General features: G+C 36.8%; 1 protein-coding gene across 1 annotated transcript; it reads left to right on the forward strand.

Moving 5' to 3' along the window:
• The first annotated feature begins 1100 nt into the window (after positions 1 to 1100).
• ENPP4 (ectonucleotide pyrophosphatase/phosphodiesterase 4) lies at positions 1101 to 15638 on the forward strand. Its single transcript, XM_003266207.3, has 4 exons — positions 1101 to 1319; positions 8658 to 9516; positions 10150 to 10320; positions 12234 to 15638. The coding sequence occupies exons 2-4, from the start codon at positions 8691 to 8693 to the stop codon at positions 12596 to 12598; spliced, it is 1362 nt and encodes a 453-aa protein (XP_003266255.1). The 5' UTR covers positions 1101 to 1319; positions 8658 to 8690; the 3' UTR covers positions 12599 to 15638.
• The last annotated feature ends 470 nt before the right edge of the window (positions 15639 to 16108 follow it).

Below are 16108 nucleotides of genomic sequence, written 5' to 3' on the forward strand. Positions count from 1 at the left end.
ATCAGAAAGAAGCATCTCCCACCTTCCCTTGGGCCCGCCCCTAGCCCAATCCACGTAGGCCCAAGGGATATAAAACCCAGCACACCAGCAGCCATCTCTCTCTTCTCTTCCTTCTCCTTGCGTGGTGCCGCTCAATACCTCCAATAAAGATCTCTTGACTGCGACCGGTGTAGTTTGGTCTCCGCCCGGCCCCTTTCAATTTGTACTTTTTATTTGAGCCGGAGATACAGTAGCGAACAAGAAGAAAATACCTCCTGGAGCCTGCATTTTAACACGCGGGACAATGAACCTGGTGCACTTTTAAATGTTCTATTAAATTCAATAGTGATTTAGTAAGTACTTCTATACCAAGTTCTGTTTGGCACTACAGATAAAAAGAGAAAAAAATGCTATCCTCTCACTGCCAAGTGTGCCTGGACAACCCAACTGTTAGCGAATAATTCTACTTCTGTTTGGTAACTGCTCTTTATGTTGGAAAGTTTAGTTACATTATTCTATTGAATAACCTTCCAATTAAAAGCAGGAGCACAATCCCACATACGCGTCTGTCAAAGTAAGCACCCATTTCTCAGCTGTAACTCATTACTGGTTCCCTGCCGCAGGCACTGTGCTGCTTTTAACCTTACTTGTAAACTATTACCCAACTTCCCCGGTAAAGGTGCTCGCTTATCCAGTAAGACGGACAGACTTCTATGGTACATCCACGTTTCATTTATCCCAACTCACTGGAACTGGCCAAAGCTTCACTAGACGTGTGCCGGACCTTGGTGCAGCCAAAGTTGCTTTCTCCGTGGCCACCTAAGCTGCCAGGTGCACATCAACTAAGTGGCAGAGGCCATCCGCTTGGCAATTGCCAGAGGCCTTTCCGGGACTCGCTGGTTTTTAAGTTCCCTGAAGGGCATCCAGATCTAGGATGATAAGAAAAGGGCGTGGTGGGAGAGTGGAATGAACCTCTACTCTTAGGTCCAATTCGACCGCGCCAAGCACCTGTCTAACCAATCGGAAAGAAAGTTACATTCAACGCTGGCTCTAGCATCCAATCCAAGGACGTGTTTCAGACTCTGCTGCCCGGTCCCAGCCAGCCCCGAGCTGGCGCCTTAGACGCTCTGGCAGCTGCGCACACTCGGAGCGCCCGGAGCGGCGCAGATAGGGAGGTTGGGGCTGTGCCCCGCGGCGCGGCGCCCGCCACTGCGCAGGCGCCTCAGGAAGAGCTCGGCCTCGCCCCTCTTCCTCCAGGTCCCCCTTCCCCGCAACTTCCCACCAGTGCTAGGTGCTGCGAGCGCCGAGTTCCGAGCGTTGGAAAGAAGCGACGGCGGCTGGTGAGTACGCGCCTCGCGCGCTCGGCGTTCTTGGGGGCAATGTCACCCCCTCCCCAGTCCGCTAGGGGCTTTGAAAATAGAGATGGTGAGACCAGACCCTCTAACCCACTCTCCCCCACTACACACACATCCCCCTGGGGCGCGGCGGGGACGTCCACGAAGGGACTCAAAGAGCCAAGGAGGTGGCGGGCCGAGGCGGAGGCCAGTAAGGGAAGAGGAAAGAAAATTTAGCAGGTGCTGTTAAGTGTGAAGGGAGGGAAGTCAGCTGAACGGTAGTGGAGGAACATAAGGTGGGTCTGGGGTAAAAATGAGGGGAGCTGGGGCGGGGTCGCCAGGCTTTTGGTTTTAAAGGGGAACCACCCATGGCATCGACATCCGTCTGTCTGAATATTAGATTAGAGTTTATGTTAATTATAGGTAATGATATTTAAGAACTAATTTCCTAGCAAACAAGCCAACCAAACAATAAAAGGTACATTTAAGTGCCTTTTTAAAGGGCTGGATTAAAAGCACGTAAGAACTTAAAAACAATGCTTCCTTTTCTTATCACAACCACCCTATGAGATCATAGCATTCCCATTTTACAGATGACGAAAGTCAGGCTCAGAGAAGTGAAGGGACGCGTCCAACCAAGATTGTACAACTAGTGACAGGCAGATTCAGGTTTACACCAGATCTGACTCCAGAAGGGCTTTGCTTAATCAGGCAATCTGGTGGACCCAAGTCTGAAGGAAGATTTGCCAACTACTGTGAAATATCAACTGCTGGTTTCAGTATTTTGATCTTTTATTTCTTCTTTTTTCCCCTCAAAGATTGTTTCAATCTATTTTAAGGAAATTAAGAGGCCTGCTGCACTTGTGCATCTTCCCCCCACCTCCACTTAAATTAGTTACAGGATATAATTTGGAAGAAATTTTGATGAAACGACAAGGAGTAATGGAGGGAGGTATTTTACTATGTAGAAAGTAAGATAAGTGTAAGTGTTTTGAAGATGCTAGAAAACTTTGTGTATGCCAGAAATTTCTGTGTATTTTACAAAATTGGAGACTAATTTAGAATCCTACAATTTTTAAGACCAAGGATTATTTTTAGGGAGTATATTTTTTTCCTTAGACTATAAGAAAGCAACTGATAATAATCTAAAGGTAACTGCCTTATTTATAGACATAAATAAAGTTTTTAAAGGTGTATGAGAGTTTCATTGTATTACAGAGCAGATGGCGTGCTAGTAGTGACAAATATCTTTCACCATATCCTGTAACGGTTTATACACTCTTGGCTTCACATGGGCTAAGAATGCCAGTGAGAGTTCCCTGCATTCCATCCAGGGAAGAACGTCTTCCCAGAGAAGTTAGAAGGTAGTTTGTCGCCTGAAGACTAACTCATACTTCCAGTTGTTGTGGGGTTATTTGGTTGCAGTCCAGAGAGGTCTGCTTTTTTTCTTCTTTGACATCTTTTTGGTGTGAAAAATTACAGAATTTCTCTCAATATTTTGTAATATAACAGTTTCATTCCCTGCAAACTTTATTTTCATTCCTTGGAAACTGCTTGAGAACTTCTCATTGTTGGTTTGTCTGTAGCTTAACACTCCCTATTAGAATGAGACAGAATGTGGTAGACATGGATCCAGCACTGCTAATAAAAGGTGTTCTGTCAGGAAGAGTTCTGTTAATAGTTTGGAGATTATTACCAGACTTGTTAACTTGCTATTACTGGATTTGTAAACTTATTGAGGACATGAAATTAAACACAGTAAAGCAACTGATTGCTTTCTGAGCCTGGCTAATCACTGGACTTTAACTTCATCATATGCAAAGTCATATGCAAGGTCATCATATGCAAAGAGATGAGACTAAATTATTCCTAATGTATTTTATAGTTTCACAATAATATTCTGCCTATCATAGTACAGTCTTGTTTTTTTTCTCAACAGCTTTGTAACTAGAATGATAAAGGGAAACTAATTTTGAGGGCCTGTTCTGTAACCTTTACACATCCCCATTTTACACACAAGGAAACAGAAGCCAAGAAAAGTTGGATCTACCCAAGATCACCCGTCTACTAATTGTGAGCTCAGGTTCTGGGACCCTTCTGACTTCAGTCTATAGTGTTTCCACTTTGTCTGTACTTCTAATCCTGAGGACAAGGACTGGGACGCTTGGATCCCAGCAGCGTGCTGAGGGATTACTGAGCCACAGGATTAACAGCGTGTGTTCCTGGAGCGTCCTTTTAACTCAAGATTTGAGGAAGAAGCATTTTGATTTGTGTTTTGTGGGAGAGGACGGACACAGGTTTTTGGTCTGTTTTGCACATGGGAAGTGGTAAAAAACTTTCACATTAAAACACTCAAGTCTGTATTATGGAGTATAAAATTCACTTTTTTTGAGGTAAAATGAGATCAAAAATGTTTCCTGTTTTGTGGCGGGACATTTAAGTTACAATTTCACTTCCCTCTGCTCTTTTTTAAAAAAATAATATTTTATTGAGATATGAATCACACACCATACAATTCACTCATTTAAAGAGTACAGCTTTATGGAGCTGTGCAACTTTCATCACAATCAATTTGAAAACATTTTCATAACCCCAAAAATAAACTTATACCTACTGGCATTTACTACCCATTTCTCCCCCAACCCCTAGCCCTAGATAGTTACTATAGTTACTTTTAGTCTGTATAGATTTGCCTGTTCTAGACATTTTATCTAAGTGGAATCATACAATAAGTGATTTTTTGTGACTGCATTCTTACATTTAGCATATTTATCCAGGTTATAAAATGTGTCAGCACTTCCTTCCTTTTTGTGTCAAATAGTATTTTATTATATGAATATATTACATTTTATCCATTCATAAGTTAGTGCACATTGAGATGTTTCCACTTGATTCTTACAAATAATGCTGCTGTGATCATTTGTGTACAAGTTTTTGTGTGGACATATGTTTTCATTTCTCTTGGGCACATACCTAATAGTAGAATTGCTGGGTTATATGGTAGCCCTATGTTTAACCCTTTGAAGCCTGCCAGAATATTTTCCAAAGTGGCTGTACCATTTCACATTTCCAGTAGCAGTTTATAAATGTTTCAATTTCTCTATCGACACTTGTTATCTATTTTATTTACTCATCCTTCTGGGTGTGAAGTGGTATCTTACTGTGAGTTTGATTGCATTTCTCTGATGACTAATGCTGTTGAGCATCTTTTCATGTGCTAATTTGTCATCTGTGTCTTCTTTGGAGAAATATCTTTTTCAGCTCATGCTCATTTTTTAACTGGATTATCTGACTTTTTATTATTGAGTTGTAGCAATTCTTTATATAGTCTAGATACAAATCTCTTCAGATATATGATTTGCAAATATTTTCTTCCATTCTCTGGGTTGTCTTTTCACTTTCTTGATGGTATTCTTTGAAGCATGAGACTTTTTAATTTTGAAGTCCAGTTTATTTCTCTTTTTTGGTCACTTGTGCTCTTGGTGTGGTATCTAAGAAGGCTCTGTTGAACCCAGGGTTACAAAAATTTACTCCTACATTTACTCCTACATTTTCTTTTAAGAGCTTTACAGTTTTAGCTCTTAATCTAGGTCTGTGATCTACTTTGAATGAATTTTTGTGTATGGTATGAGGCAGGGCTCCAATTTCTTTTGCATGTGGATATCCAGTTGTCCCTCTACCATTTGTTGAATTGTCTTGGCACCCCTCTACTCTTAGAGGTAAATCTACTGGAAAATTTTTAGACATACTATGATATTCCATTTGTAGTAATTTCTCTAACAGCTTAGCTTTAAAAATAATACATTATGGTGTATGAATCTCAAACACACTGTTACAAATATGTACTCATAAACTTATGAGTATTTTTCCCCGTGAGAAGATACTGTGCCACCTATTTGCTGATTTAAGTCTATTCTGTTATTTGGTGTTGTAGAACAAAATTGATTAAAGTATAAACCCTGTGTTTCTTTTTCCAGATGACAGCCTGATTTATTATTTTGGTTATTTATGCTCCTGTTTTGATTATTATATATTTGAAAAGTGTAAGTTCTTTGTCCCCTAATACATGGCACATACATATACTTTTGTGTTATGGAATTAGTGATAGTAGATATTTGTTGAATGATTTTTTACAAAATGACCCAGGTGTCTGCTGAGCCAACCTTCATATGTAGGAACTAATTTTAGGATATTCTGGAAATGCAAACTAACACTGAAGAGCTATTATAGGCCACCAAGATGAATGATGATTATACTTTACATGTTGTTGTAATACATTTCAGTAAGACCGTGATGGTGAAGTATGGTGAATGGAAATTCAAGTTGGCAGTTATTTCTGTATTTATTTCACAGTAATTTGCATGCAAGTTGGACCTGGATATTGGAGGGGCTTGAATGTGAGACTGAGGCATTTGGACTTTTTGTATAGGCAGGGGGACCTTTGATTATATTTTAAATTAAGGGAACATGAACAGAGCTGTGCCCAGAGAGACTGAGTAGGCAGCAGATGTGAGGTAAGAAAGTGGAAGGTGGTTGAGGTAGAAAGGTGAATTAAGAGACAAAAGTGCTCCGGACAAGAGGTATCGAGGACTAAAAAAATACAGCAGTAGTAGGGATGGATGAGTGGGTAGCTGTTTAAAATGCTTGTTTCAAATGCAGGTTTCTGGCCTCTACTATGGGCTGACTGAATTATAATCTCCCTAGTTATAGTGACTTGACAGCTGCACTTTTAACAAGCTCCCTTCAGTGATTCTTATGTCTGATGTGCTGTATTAGATGATACGAAGATAGAATTGACTAGACTGGCAACTGATCATATACTCAGGGGATCTCTTTGTGACTGAGAGAATGGTGAAGCTGTTTTAAAGGGTTGGGAACTAAGGAAGGGGGAAGAGATTTGGAGGTATAGAGAATGCATTCCATCTGACACATACCAGATTGGATTTGGCAGCAGAACAGCTGTGCAGTGGGATAGGACTGGTTGGGAATATAAAATAGTTACACAGGGAAAGAGCCAGAGCAGTAAATAGTGTTTTTCAAAAAGTAAATTTATGAGGATGTTTTCCCTGTGAGAAGATACTGTGCCACCTATTTGCTGATTTAAAAGTCTACTCTGTTATTGGAAAGAAATATTTGGATATGGGGAACTATACCCAGAGAGAAACCAGGGAATCTACTCAATCCAAGCGTTCATGGAGACCTGCATGCCCTTGACACAAGTTCTAAAATTGTAGCAACCCACATGATATTGTCATCTGATTGAACTCAGTTAAAACTCTCTGAGGGAGGAGTTAAGTCATACATAAACACTGTGTTGGGGGCATAAAATATTGAATGAAAGGGCAAGTACCATTGTCTAGATTCTTGATAGCTGAAATTGCTGTGCTATGACTAGGGCTATGTCTGTGGAAATATCCATATGCCTCCTCTACCACTCATTAGGTTTGTTACTCTGTCCTTTGGAGAGGTGGTTTTGTTACTCTGCATTATTTTTGGATATTAGGGAGCACCAGGAGCAAATGTTCCATGCACCACATTCAGAAGGCAACCTGTCTCAGATTAAAATAGTAGAGATTTTCTAGACCCCAAGATCCTCATAAATCAGATTCTGTGCCTTTGGTCTTCCTAATTTTAAGTCAGTTTTTAAGAGGATCACAGCCTCTGTCAGTAAGTATTTGACCACAAGTACGCAGATCCTCCAGGTGGCATGTTTGAAAGAAAGAGAGAAAGTATTTCCAGTCTACTTGAGAGAATACACAATAAATGACTCCTGAACTTCATAATCATATTAGTTAACTTGCTGCTCTTCATACCTGGGACCTCAACATGCATACCCATTACCATGTTCAGGGTCTTCTTAATCTGAAATAATGCATTCACTTGTTGCATTCTAACTGCAATCCCAGATCTTTGTAACTTTCACTAAAAGTTACTCTTAACTAATCTTAATTAGTTCTTTGACTTCACCAGAACCTCTAGTTGAAAAACTTCTCTACTCACTTACATCTGTCAGTTTCAGCTTAGATGCTGCAGCCCAAATTTCAGCTGCTCTTTAGTTAGCATCTTCAACTTCCTTTGTCTTCCTTCAGTTTCTGTCAGAATTTCAAATCCAGGTAGGATCAGCTGCCTGTTTTGTTCATGCCTGTGCCAGGTTTACTGAGTTGCTAGAGAAAACCAGTCAAGTGTGTCACTATGAAAATTCATGACAGCTGTCAACATTGACTCCAGTTCTACTGTTTACTCACACTTTCACCCATCCTCCACATTAACTATTTCAGACATTCTTTCTGTTCCTCAAACCTATGAACCTTTTACCATTCTACTCCCTCTCAATAATTGACCCTACCTCCGGCAACCCTCTTCACCTCCAGCCCTCAAATCTGTCAGCTCCCCTACCTTTGCTCCTTCCCTCCTGTTACAATGGAAGAGGCATCCTGTCCATCTAAAGTGAATCATTTTACCTAAATCACATGTCCTATCTTCTTAGAGACCAAAGAAGATAGAGACCGAAGGCAGGGAGATTTACTAGGGAATTTACTAGGGAAAAGCTGTTTTTGTCATCAGTGAAATGATTTTTAAAAAAGAACAAAAAATCAGAGATAGCTTTAAGCCTAGGGTATTAGTGAAAATAGTTGTTGATAGCAAAAAGGAAGTTTAAGAGGGATGTGGTAATAAAACTCATTTCAATAGCTATTGGATTTCTTCATAAGTTACTGGAGCATCCATGTCCCTGTAGGCTTTGTATGTTTGTTAATCAACTTCATGTGACTGTTGGGGCACATACAGACTGATGGGGGCTTTTTTCTCAATAGCATGTATTTCTTATTCCTCCTTTTTTATAGCAACATTTTCAACAAGAACTGGCAATAAGCCAATATGGTAGAATTTCCACCAATTATTTCTGTGGGTTAAAGAAACTATAAAGTACAATTTATTAAACTGGAAAAATACTCATCATCTCTGGAGGCTCTGAAAGCTTGGCATTAACTTTATGTTATACAAAAGAATCATTTTAGTGTCTGCATCTATTTTTATTAAGCCTTTAGAAGAATTTCTAATGCGGCAAATGAGCTGACAGCCTAGAAGGAGTATTGATGTGGAGTATAAAAATGGCCCATATGAAAGATACAGTAGGGCATGTATATAAATAGGAAATTGGACAAGACAATTTTTATTTTTTCCAATTTTAGCTTTTAGTTATTTTTAAATAAATGGTATTATTTAAGTTAATATAGGTAAAGCTGGCATATAAATGTTGGTTCTCTTCTCCTGTGGGCTAAAATTCTAAAACTTAACCCAAATGAAATAGCATTACTACTTATGAATTGCATTTTTACATTTTAGGAACTCTGATCACTGTCCTTCAACGTGTTCATTATGAAGTTATTAGTAATACTTTTGTTTTCTGGACTTATAACTGGTTGTAGAAGTGACTCTTCCTCTAGTTTGCCACCTAAGTTACTACTAGTATCCTTTGATGGATTCAGAGCTGATTATCTGAAGAACTATGAATTTCCTCATCTCCAGAATTTTATCAAAGAAGGTGTCTTGGTAGAGCATGTTAAAAATGTTTTTATCACAAAAACATTTCCAAACCACTACAGTATTGTGACAGGCTTGTATGAAGAAAGCCATGGCATTGTGGCTAATTCCATGTATGATGCAGTCACAAAGAAACATTTTTCTGACTCTAATGACAAGGATCCTTTTTGGTGGAATGAGGCAGTACCTATTTGGGTGACCAATCAGCTTCAGGAAAACAGATCAAGTGCTGCTGCTATGTGGCCTGGTACTGATGTGCCCATTCACAATACCATCTCTTCCTATTTTATGAATTACAACTCCTCAGTGTCATTTGAGGAAAGACTAAATAATATTACTATATGGCTAAACAATTCGAACCCACCAGTCACCTTTGCAGCACTCTATTGGGAAGAACCAGATGCAAGTGGCCACAAATATGGACCTGAAGATAAAGAAAACATGAGCAGAGTGTTGAAAAAAATAGATGATCTTATCGGTGACTTAGTCCAAAAACTCAAGATGTTAGGGCTGTGGGAAAATCTTAATGTGATCATTACAAGTGATCATGGGATGACCCAGTGTTCTCAGGACAGACTGATAAACTTGGATTTCTGCATCGACCATTCATACTACACTCTTATAGATTTGAGCCCAGTTGCTGCAATACTTCCCAAAATAAGTAAGTAAACATTCAGCTGAGGGATACTATTATTTGAATGGGGCAATTGATTGAGGGGGGTGGGTTGTATAAAAGAATGAAGCTCTAGCTTTTTGTAGTTTAGAACCATGTACTCAGAGTGGGATTATATGTTTTTTTCCTCTTATTTACAAGTTAAGAGCAGTTGGCTTATGGTTTAGTTATATGGCTTATGGTTTAGTTTCAAAGTATTTCTTTGCTTCTGATATATCTAATTATTTGCACTAGAAAAAGGAAATTTTTATCCTTAAATGTCTTAGATTTTAGTGTGTGATATTTAGTGGTGATAGTGTGAGGTACTTTCTTCTACTGATCATAGAAGTAGTAGTTAGTAGTAACATGTAATTAGTTTATGTTTACTTAGGAAGATACACCTGAAAAATGTCCCCTTTCTATAAAAGTCCACCACAGTAATCCACGAAGTGAAACAGATTTGTTAATGTTTGAGAAAGGTGTGTGTTTGTGTGTATCAGTCCCCAACACTGTCACATTATTATTGCTCTGTTTTTTTAAGAAGTGATTTAATAGATGACATTATCTATAATTTGCTTCCAGTTATTCTAGTTAGACATATTTTTTCCTTATCAATCATAACTTGTTTCCTTTTTTTCTCAGATAGAACAGAGGTTTATAACAAACTGAAAAACTGTAGCCCTCATATGAATGTTTATCTCAAAGAAGACATTCCTAACAGATTTTATTACCAACATAATGATCGAATTCAGCCCATTATTTTGGTTGCCAATGAAGGCTGGGCAATTGTGCTAAATGAATCATCACAAAAATGTAAGTATTTAGTTGAGATATTTCTATTGTATCCTAGGAATAAATCATACCTTGCGATACTGTTGTGTTAAGAGGGTACTTCGATTTAAAGAAGTTCACACAGAACAATTAGTTCAATTTTCAACCAGATAATTCCCAGGTCTTCATTTAATAGCAATTTACAGTAATCACAATTTCACCTTTAAATTAGAAAGTAAATTTAAGAGTGAAGGCATAGTCCTACTTTCTTTCCAAAACTGCAATTACTGTCAGTAATTTTCAAGATTCATTCTCTTGATTTATACAAAATAAAAGAGAGAAGTAAACAAACAGTAAAAGGGGAGAGTTTAGCTAATCCTTGTTCTTGTGTGTGTTAAAAAAAAATTCATCTGAGTAACCCTAAGTCTTCCTCAGTGACAACATCATTTACCTGAATGCTACAGCTATTTAGAACACTGGGCAAGAACCGGAAAGTCACCAAACAAAAAAAAAAATCCACCAAGTGAACAAAATAGATATATCAAAATCTCTCCAAAAAAATGCATAGGGGAGAAAATGTATAGGGGAGAGTTACAGGTCTTGCCTCAAACTAAAGCTTATTTATCCATATTTCATATTCAATTCAAATGCTTTTTTTTTAATCTAATTTTGTGATCTATAATAGGGGCCAGCAAACTTTTTTAGTAAAGGGCCAGATAGAAAATAGTTTTGGCTTTGTGGGCCAGCTGGTCTCTGTCTCAGCTACTCAACTCTGCCTTTATTGTGTGAAAGCAGCCATAGACAACCTGTAAACAAATTGAAGCGGTGTGCTTCAGTGAAACTCTGTTTACAAAAAGGATGGAGGGCTAACCTTCGCTATGGGCTGTAGTTTACAGTTCCCTGATATATAGCAATTTAGAAGTATCAGGCAAGCATAGGACAGACTCAGGATCAATGAAGTTTGTATATTTACATCAATGTTATGTTGCATATTCGTTGTTGAAAACTGAAAGTATAGAAAAGCATAGGAAAGAGAGCAAAAACTATCCATAATCCCTCAGTACAGATTTATAGGCCAATGTTAATTGGGGGCATTTCCCCCCATCCAGTCTTTTTTCTTATATATGTGTGTGTGTGTGTGTGTGTGTGTGTGTGTGTGTGTGTGTGTGTATGTGTGTGTGTTTTAATATTATTGAAATCTTACTATCTATATATTCTGCTTTTTGTCATATTGGTTATTTTTATGATGAAATATTTCAAACATACCACCAAAGAATAATATAACAAATATCAATATACTCATCACCCAGTCACCTGTACTTAATATGAAAGTGGGAGCTTATTAAATACAACTGGTGTATGTTAAATGGCAACATTTGTTAAAATAAAGCTAAAAATTGGGAATTTATTATTGGAGTTATATTAGGGACTATCAACATGCTTTTCTTTAAGTCTAACTTTTACTGGGATAGAGTCACCAGATTAGACAACACATTCAGTGCAAGATCCCTCCTGTAACAATTGAGATAGGTTAGGCTGCAGATTTTCTTTTTCTCCATTTGTTGGCTTTACTCACTTCTGCTCTTCCCAGTTACACAGAACCCTCAGCCTGACCACTCTCTTTATAACTGGTACTGTTTGCAGTGAGCTTTTGCAAACAGTGCTGAGATTGACAGGTGAAGTAATCCGTACTAGGGCTGAAAAGTACATCAGGTTGACAAGTGGTGGTAAAGTCTGAGGGTATGACCAGTTGGGAAAAGGGGCATGTGTGTCTGTTTGTGTGTGTGTATGTGTGTGAGAGAGAGAGAGGGAAATAGGGAACATAGCTGAGTTGAAGAAATAGAAATTTTTATTTCTAGTCCCTTTCTGAAAGAATTGAATGTTTATATACTAGAAGCAAGTTATTTTGTCCTAAAAAGTCTGATCTTATTTACTGATGTTTTGTTCTTTTTCAGTAGGTGACCATGGTTATGATAATTCTTTGCCTAGTATGCATCCATTTCTAGCTGCCCACGGGCCTGCATTTCACAGAGGCTACAAGCATAGCACAATTAACATTGTGGATATTTATCCAATGATGTGCCACATCCTGGGATTAAAACCACATCCCAATAATGGGACCTTTGGTCATACTAAGTGCTTGTTAGTTGACCAGTGGTGCATTAATCTCCCAGAAGCCATCGCAATTGTTATCGGTTCACTCTTGGTGTTAACCATGCTAACATGCCTCATAATAATCATGCAGAATAGACTTTCTGTACCTCGTCCATTTTCTCGACTTCAGCTACAAGAAGATGATGATGATCCTTTAATTGGGTGACATGTGCTAGGGCTTATACAAAGTGTCTTTGATAAATCACAAAACTAAGAATACATCCAAAGAATAGTGTTGTAACTATGAAAAAGAATACTTTGAAAGACAAAGAACTTAAACTAAGCATGTTAAAATTATTATTTTGTTTTCCTTGTGTTTTGTTTTGGTGCATTTGCTAATAAGATAACCCTGACCATAGTAAAATTGTTAGTAAATCATTAGGTAACATCTTCTGTTAGGAAATCACTAGGTAACATCAATCCTAACTAGAAATACTAAAAATGGCTTCTGAGAAAAATACTTCCTCTGCTTGTATTTTGCAATGAAGATGTGATACATCTTTAAATGAAAATGTACCAAAATTTAGTAGGCATGTTTTTCTAATAAATTTATATATTTGTAAAGAAAACAACAGAAATCTTTATGCAATTTGTGAATTTTGTATATTAGGGAGGAAAAGCTTCCTATATTTTTATATTTACCTTTAATTAGTTTGTATCTCAAGTACCCTCTTGAGGTAGGAAATGCTCTGTGATGGTAAATAAAATTGGAGCAGACAGAAAAGATATAGCAAATGAAGAAATATTTTAAGGAAACCTATTTGAAAAAAAACAAAGACCATTTGATAAAAGCCTGAGTTGTCACCATTACGTCTTAAGCTGTTAGTCTTAAAGATTATTGTTAAAAAAATTCAGAAGAAAAGAGAGACAAGTGCTTTTCTCTCTATCTATGCTTAATGCCTTTATGTTAGTTACTTATTGTTTGTGTGTGCCTGTGCAAGTGTGTTTGTGTGTGGTTGTGTGGACATTATGTGACTTACTATATAAGGAGGTCAGAGATGGACTGTGGCCAGGCTTCCACATTCCTGAAGCACACAGATCTCAGGAAAGGTTATTTTTGCACTTCATATTTGTTTACTTTCTCCTAACTCACAAGTTAAAATCATAACTTAATTTCATTAACTTTTATCATTTAACTCACTCATGTTTGTTGTAACCTGAGGTATCCAAATGCTGCAGAAAAATTTATGACCCAAATACAAATCTCAATTTGACTGGGACAGAATGAGGAATGGAGATTTTTGTATTTATCTTTGGGACTTTATGCCTTACTTTTTAGGCTATAGAATAGTTACAAAATTTTAAACAAAATTTAGTATCTTTTGGTCTTTCACGCCATTCATATGTTAAGTGGCAGAATAGCCTTAGTGCTACCTCCACTTTTTTCTCCAGTATTTGCATCACAGAAATAATCCCTCTATTTAACGTGTTTGTTCAGAGCCAAGGGTTTATTGCTGTCATCCTGCCTTTTCTGCTGGTACCTTCTAGTAATCAAAATTAATATGAAGAAACTAGGTTGTGACAGACTAGATTATATTTAATAGGGGAAAAATTGGGCTCATCAGTACGTGAGACAAGCAGTTACTAGTATGATCTTTAAAGTTTTCACAACATAAAATAAACTTGGTAACTGTTTTACAAATATAAAAGTATAATAAATATGCAGCCCAGTTAAATATTGACTATCTGTGATGGTAAACAACAACAGTGGTGCCAGTCATCAAACATACAATGCATCCCATTGAGTCACTGCTAATTTCTTGAGCCTGGTATTTGCTGCCTATTGTATTTGTGGTTGTTGAGAGGCATTTTCAAACCCTGTATAAATAATCCACGCTGTTGGTCATAAGTTGACTGTATTAAGAACAGTAAAATAAATGAAATAAAAACCAATAGTACTAATTTTGCTTTAAAAAAATTTCCAGTTTTCTTCACATAAAACAGTTATCCTAAAGGTTAACAGTTGATCTAAACAGAATAGAAAAGTTCTACTTCAATTTCCATTAAAAAACGAATAGCATTGACACATTTAAAGCTTTTCATTTAAAGTAGTGGATGTTTTTGAAGTATCTAAAATAGTAGCAGAATATTTTATACTTGGTCCTTGCAATGGTGTGAGTTTTAATTATTGCATTAGTGTGATTGGTGGTTATGAGTTTCAGAAATCTATACTTGGCATCCAACTCATGAGTGGATTTTATATAGGATGGAACAGGAAGGGATGTCCTGTCAGTATCTTAACCCTTTCAACCAGACATTTACCTATTTGTCTTTCCTTACATTCTCAAAATGTTAACTTGAATTGTAAATTAAGCAAAAATTTAAAAAGTATATGTTGATGGGACAAGAAGAATAGTATTTATTTAATAAAACATATATATTATATTGAACTATGTGTTAATTCATTTGTATCTTTAAAAAAAATTATCACTGTTAAAGCCATTGACTCCTTTAGTACCCTGAGAAAAATCTTACAGTAAAACTAGCCTTTTACATTAAGGTTTTGGTGTGTATTTTGTGAAATAACTAATATGCTCCTCTATTTTCTGGGTGGTAGAAAGTATTTGGCTCCAGGAAACATTTACTTGTTTATGAAAACAATACCCCAAGGTAATAGGAAAGGTTTTGAGTAAGTGTTTTTAATTCAGTCAGTGAATTCAGAATAAGTACATTCATGTATAATATAGGAACAGTTCTGCTGCTGTTATTTATATGCAATTCTTCTGGTAAATAGCAATAGAATAAAACATATTTCAATGTTTGTGTATAGGTTTTGTATTATTCCATTAGGTTTGGCATAAGAATTTATAGATAAATTCTTGGAACATTAAAGGATTAAAATGTTTTTACATTGTTCTTGGGTGTCTCCTTCTTGTGCACGTATCTGATAAGCTTTATGGATGATTGCATTTAATTCCTTTTATTTGAAGGGTTTTACTTCCTTGTTAACACATAAAGTTATAAATGAACGACAAGGAGGAGATGGAAAATATGTATTTATTGTCAATTCTTAAAACAGTGTGTAAATAAAATAACATGAATTGTGCTTTAAAGAAATGTGTATGTAGTGCCTTAATTTAAATTAAAATATTTTTGACTGTCATTTGAATTCAGAATTAATGACTTTGTTCATGATTTTAAAAATGTGTGTGTAAAATCTACCAAAACATTCTTAATGTAATTATTAAATATAAAGTTCAGTGTCACTGGTGATTTTTACATTTGTTACCTTCTTGCAAAATATACTTAACTGTGCTAGATGTTGACAAGACTTAGTAATATTATAGAAGCCCACATAAGTATTTATTAGGATTTTTTAACTCTTCAACAAAAATTTTAAAACAGTGTATAAATATACAATCCAGCATAAGGACATCATTGGAAAGAAAGCCAAGATAAGTTTTCCAGAGCCTCCAGAGCTATAATTTATTGGCTTATGGTAGAAGAGAAGAGGTTTGAAAAAAAACAATTATAAAATAGTGCAGATGGTGGGGGAAGCATTTTAATGTTTAAACTTTGTTTTGTACATAGCCATATGTATTTAATGACTTGTCCAATTGAATATAGATTCAAGAAGGCTCCCTCTGTTAGAGCAGTGATTAATTCATTTCCTATATTTGTATTAAGAGAACACTGCTAAGAATTGTAGGAAAACAAAGGAATAAATGGAACTTTT

The sequence above is a fragment of the Nomascus leucogenys genome, chromosome 17, assembly GCF_006542625.1.
Source record: "Nomascus leucogenys isolate Asia chromosome 17, Asia_NLE_v1, whole genome shotgun sequence".
Taxonomy (NCBI): Eukaryota; Metazoa; Chordata; class Mammalia; order Primates; family Hylobatidae; genus Nomascus; species Nomascus leucogenys.

Bases quoted from the DNA above. Each gene is read 5' to 3' on its own strand.
- ENPP4 (XM_003266207.3), top strand. From the start codon at position 8,691: ATGAAGTTATTAGTAATACTTTTGTTTTCTGGACTTATAACTGGTTGT. The intron at 9,517-10,149 runs GTAAGTAAACAT...TTTTTTTCTCAG, and splicing joins TGCAATACTTCCCAAAATAA to ATAGAACAGAGGTTTATAAC. The intron at 10,321-12,233 runs GTAAGTATTTAG...GTTCTTTTTCAG, and splicing joins AAATGAATCATCACAAAAAT to TAGGTGACCATGGTTATGAT.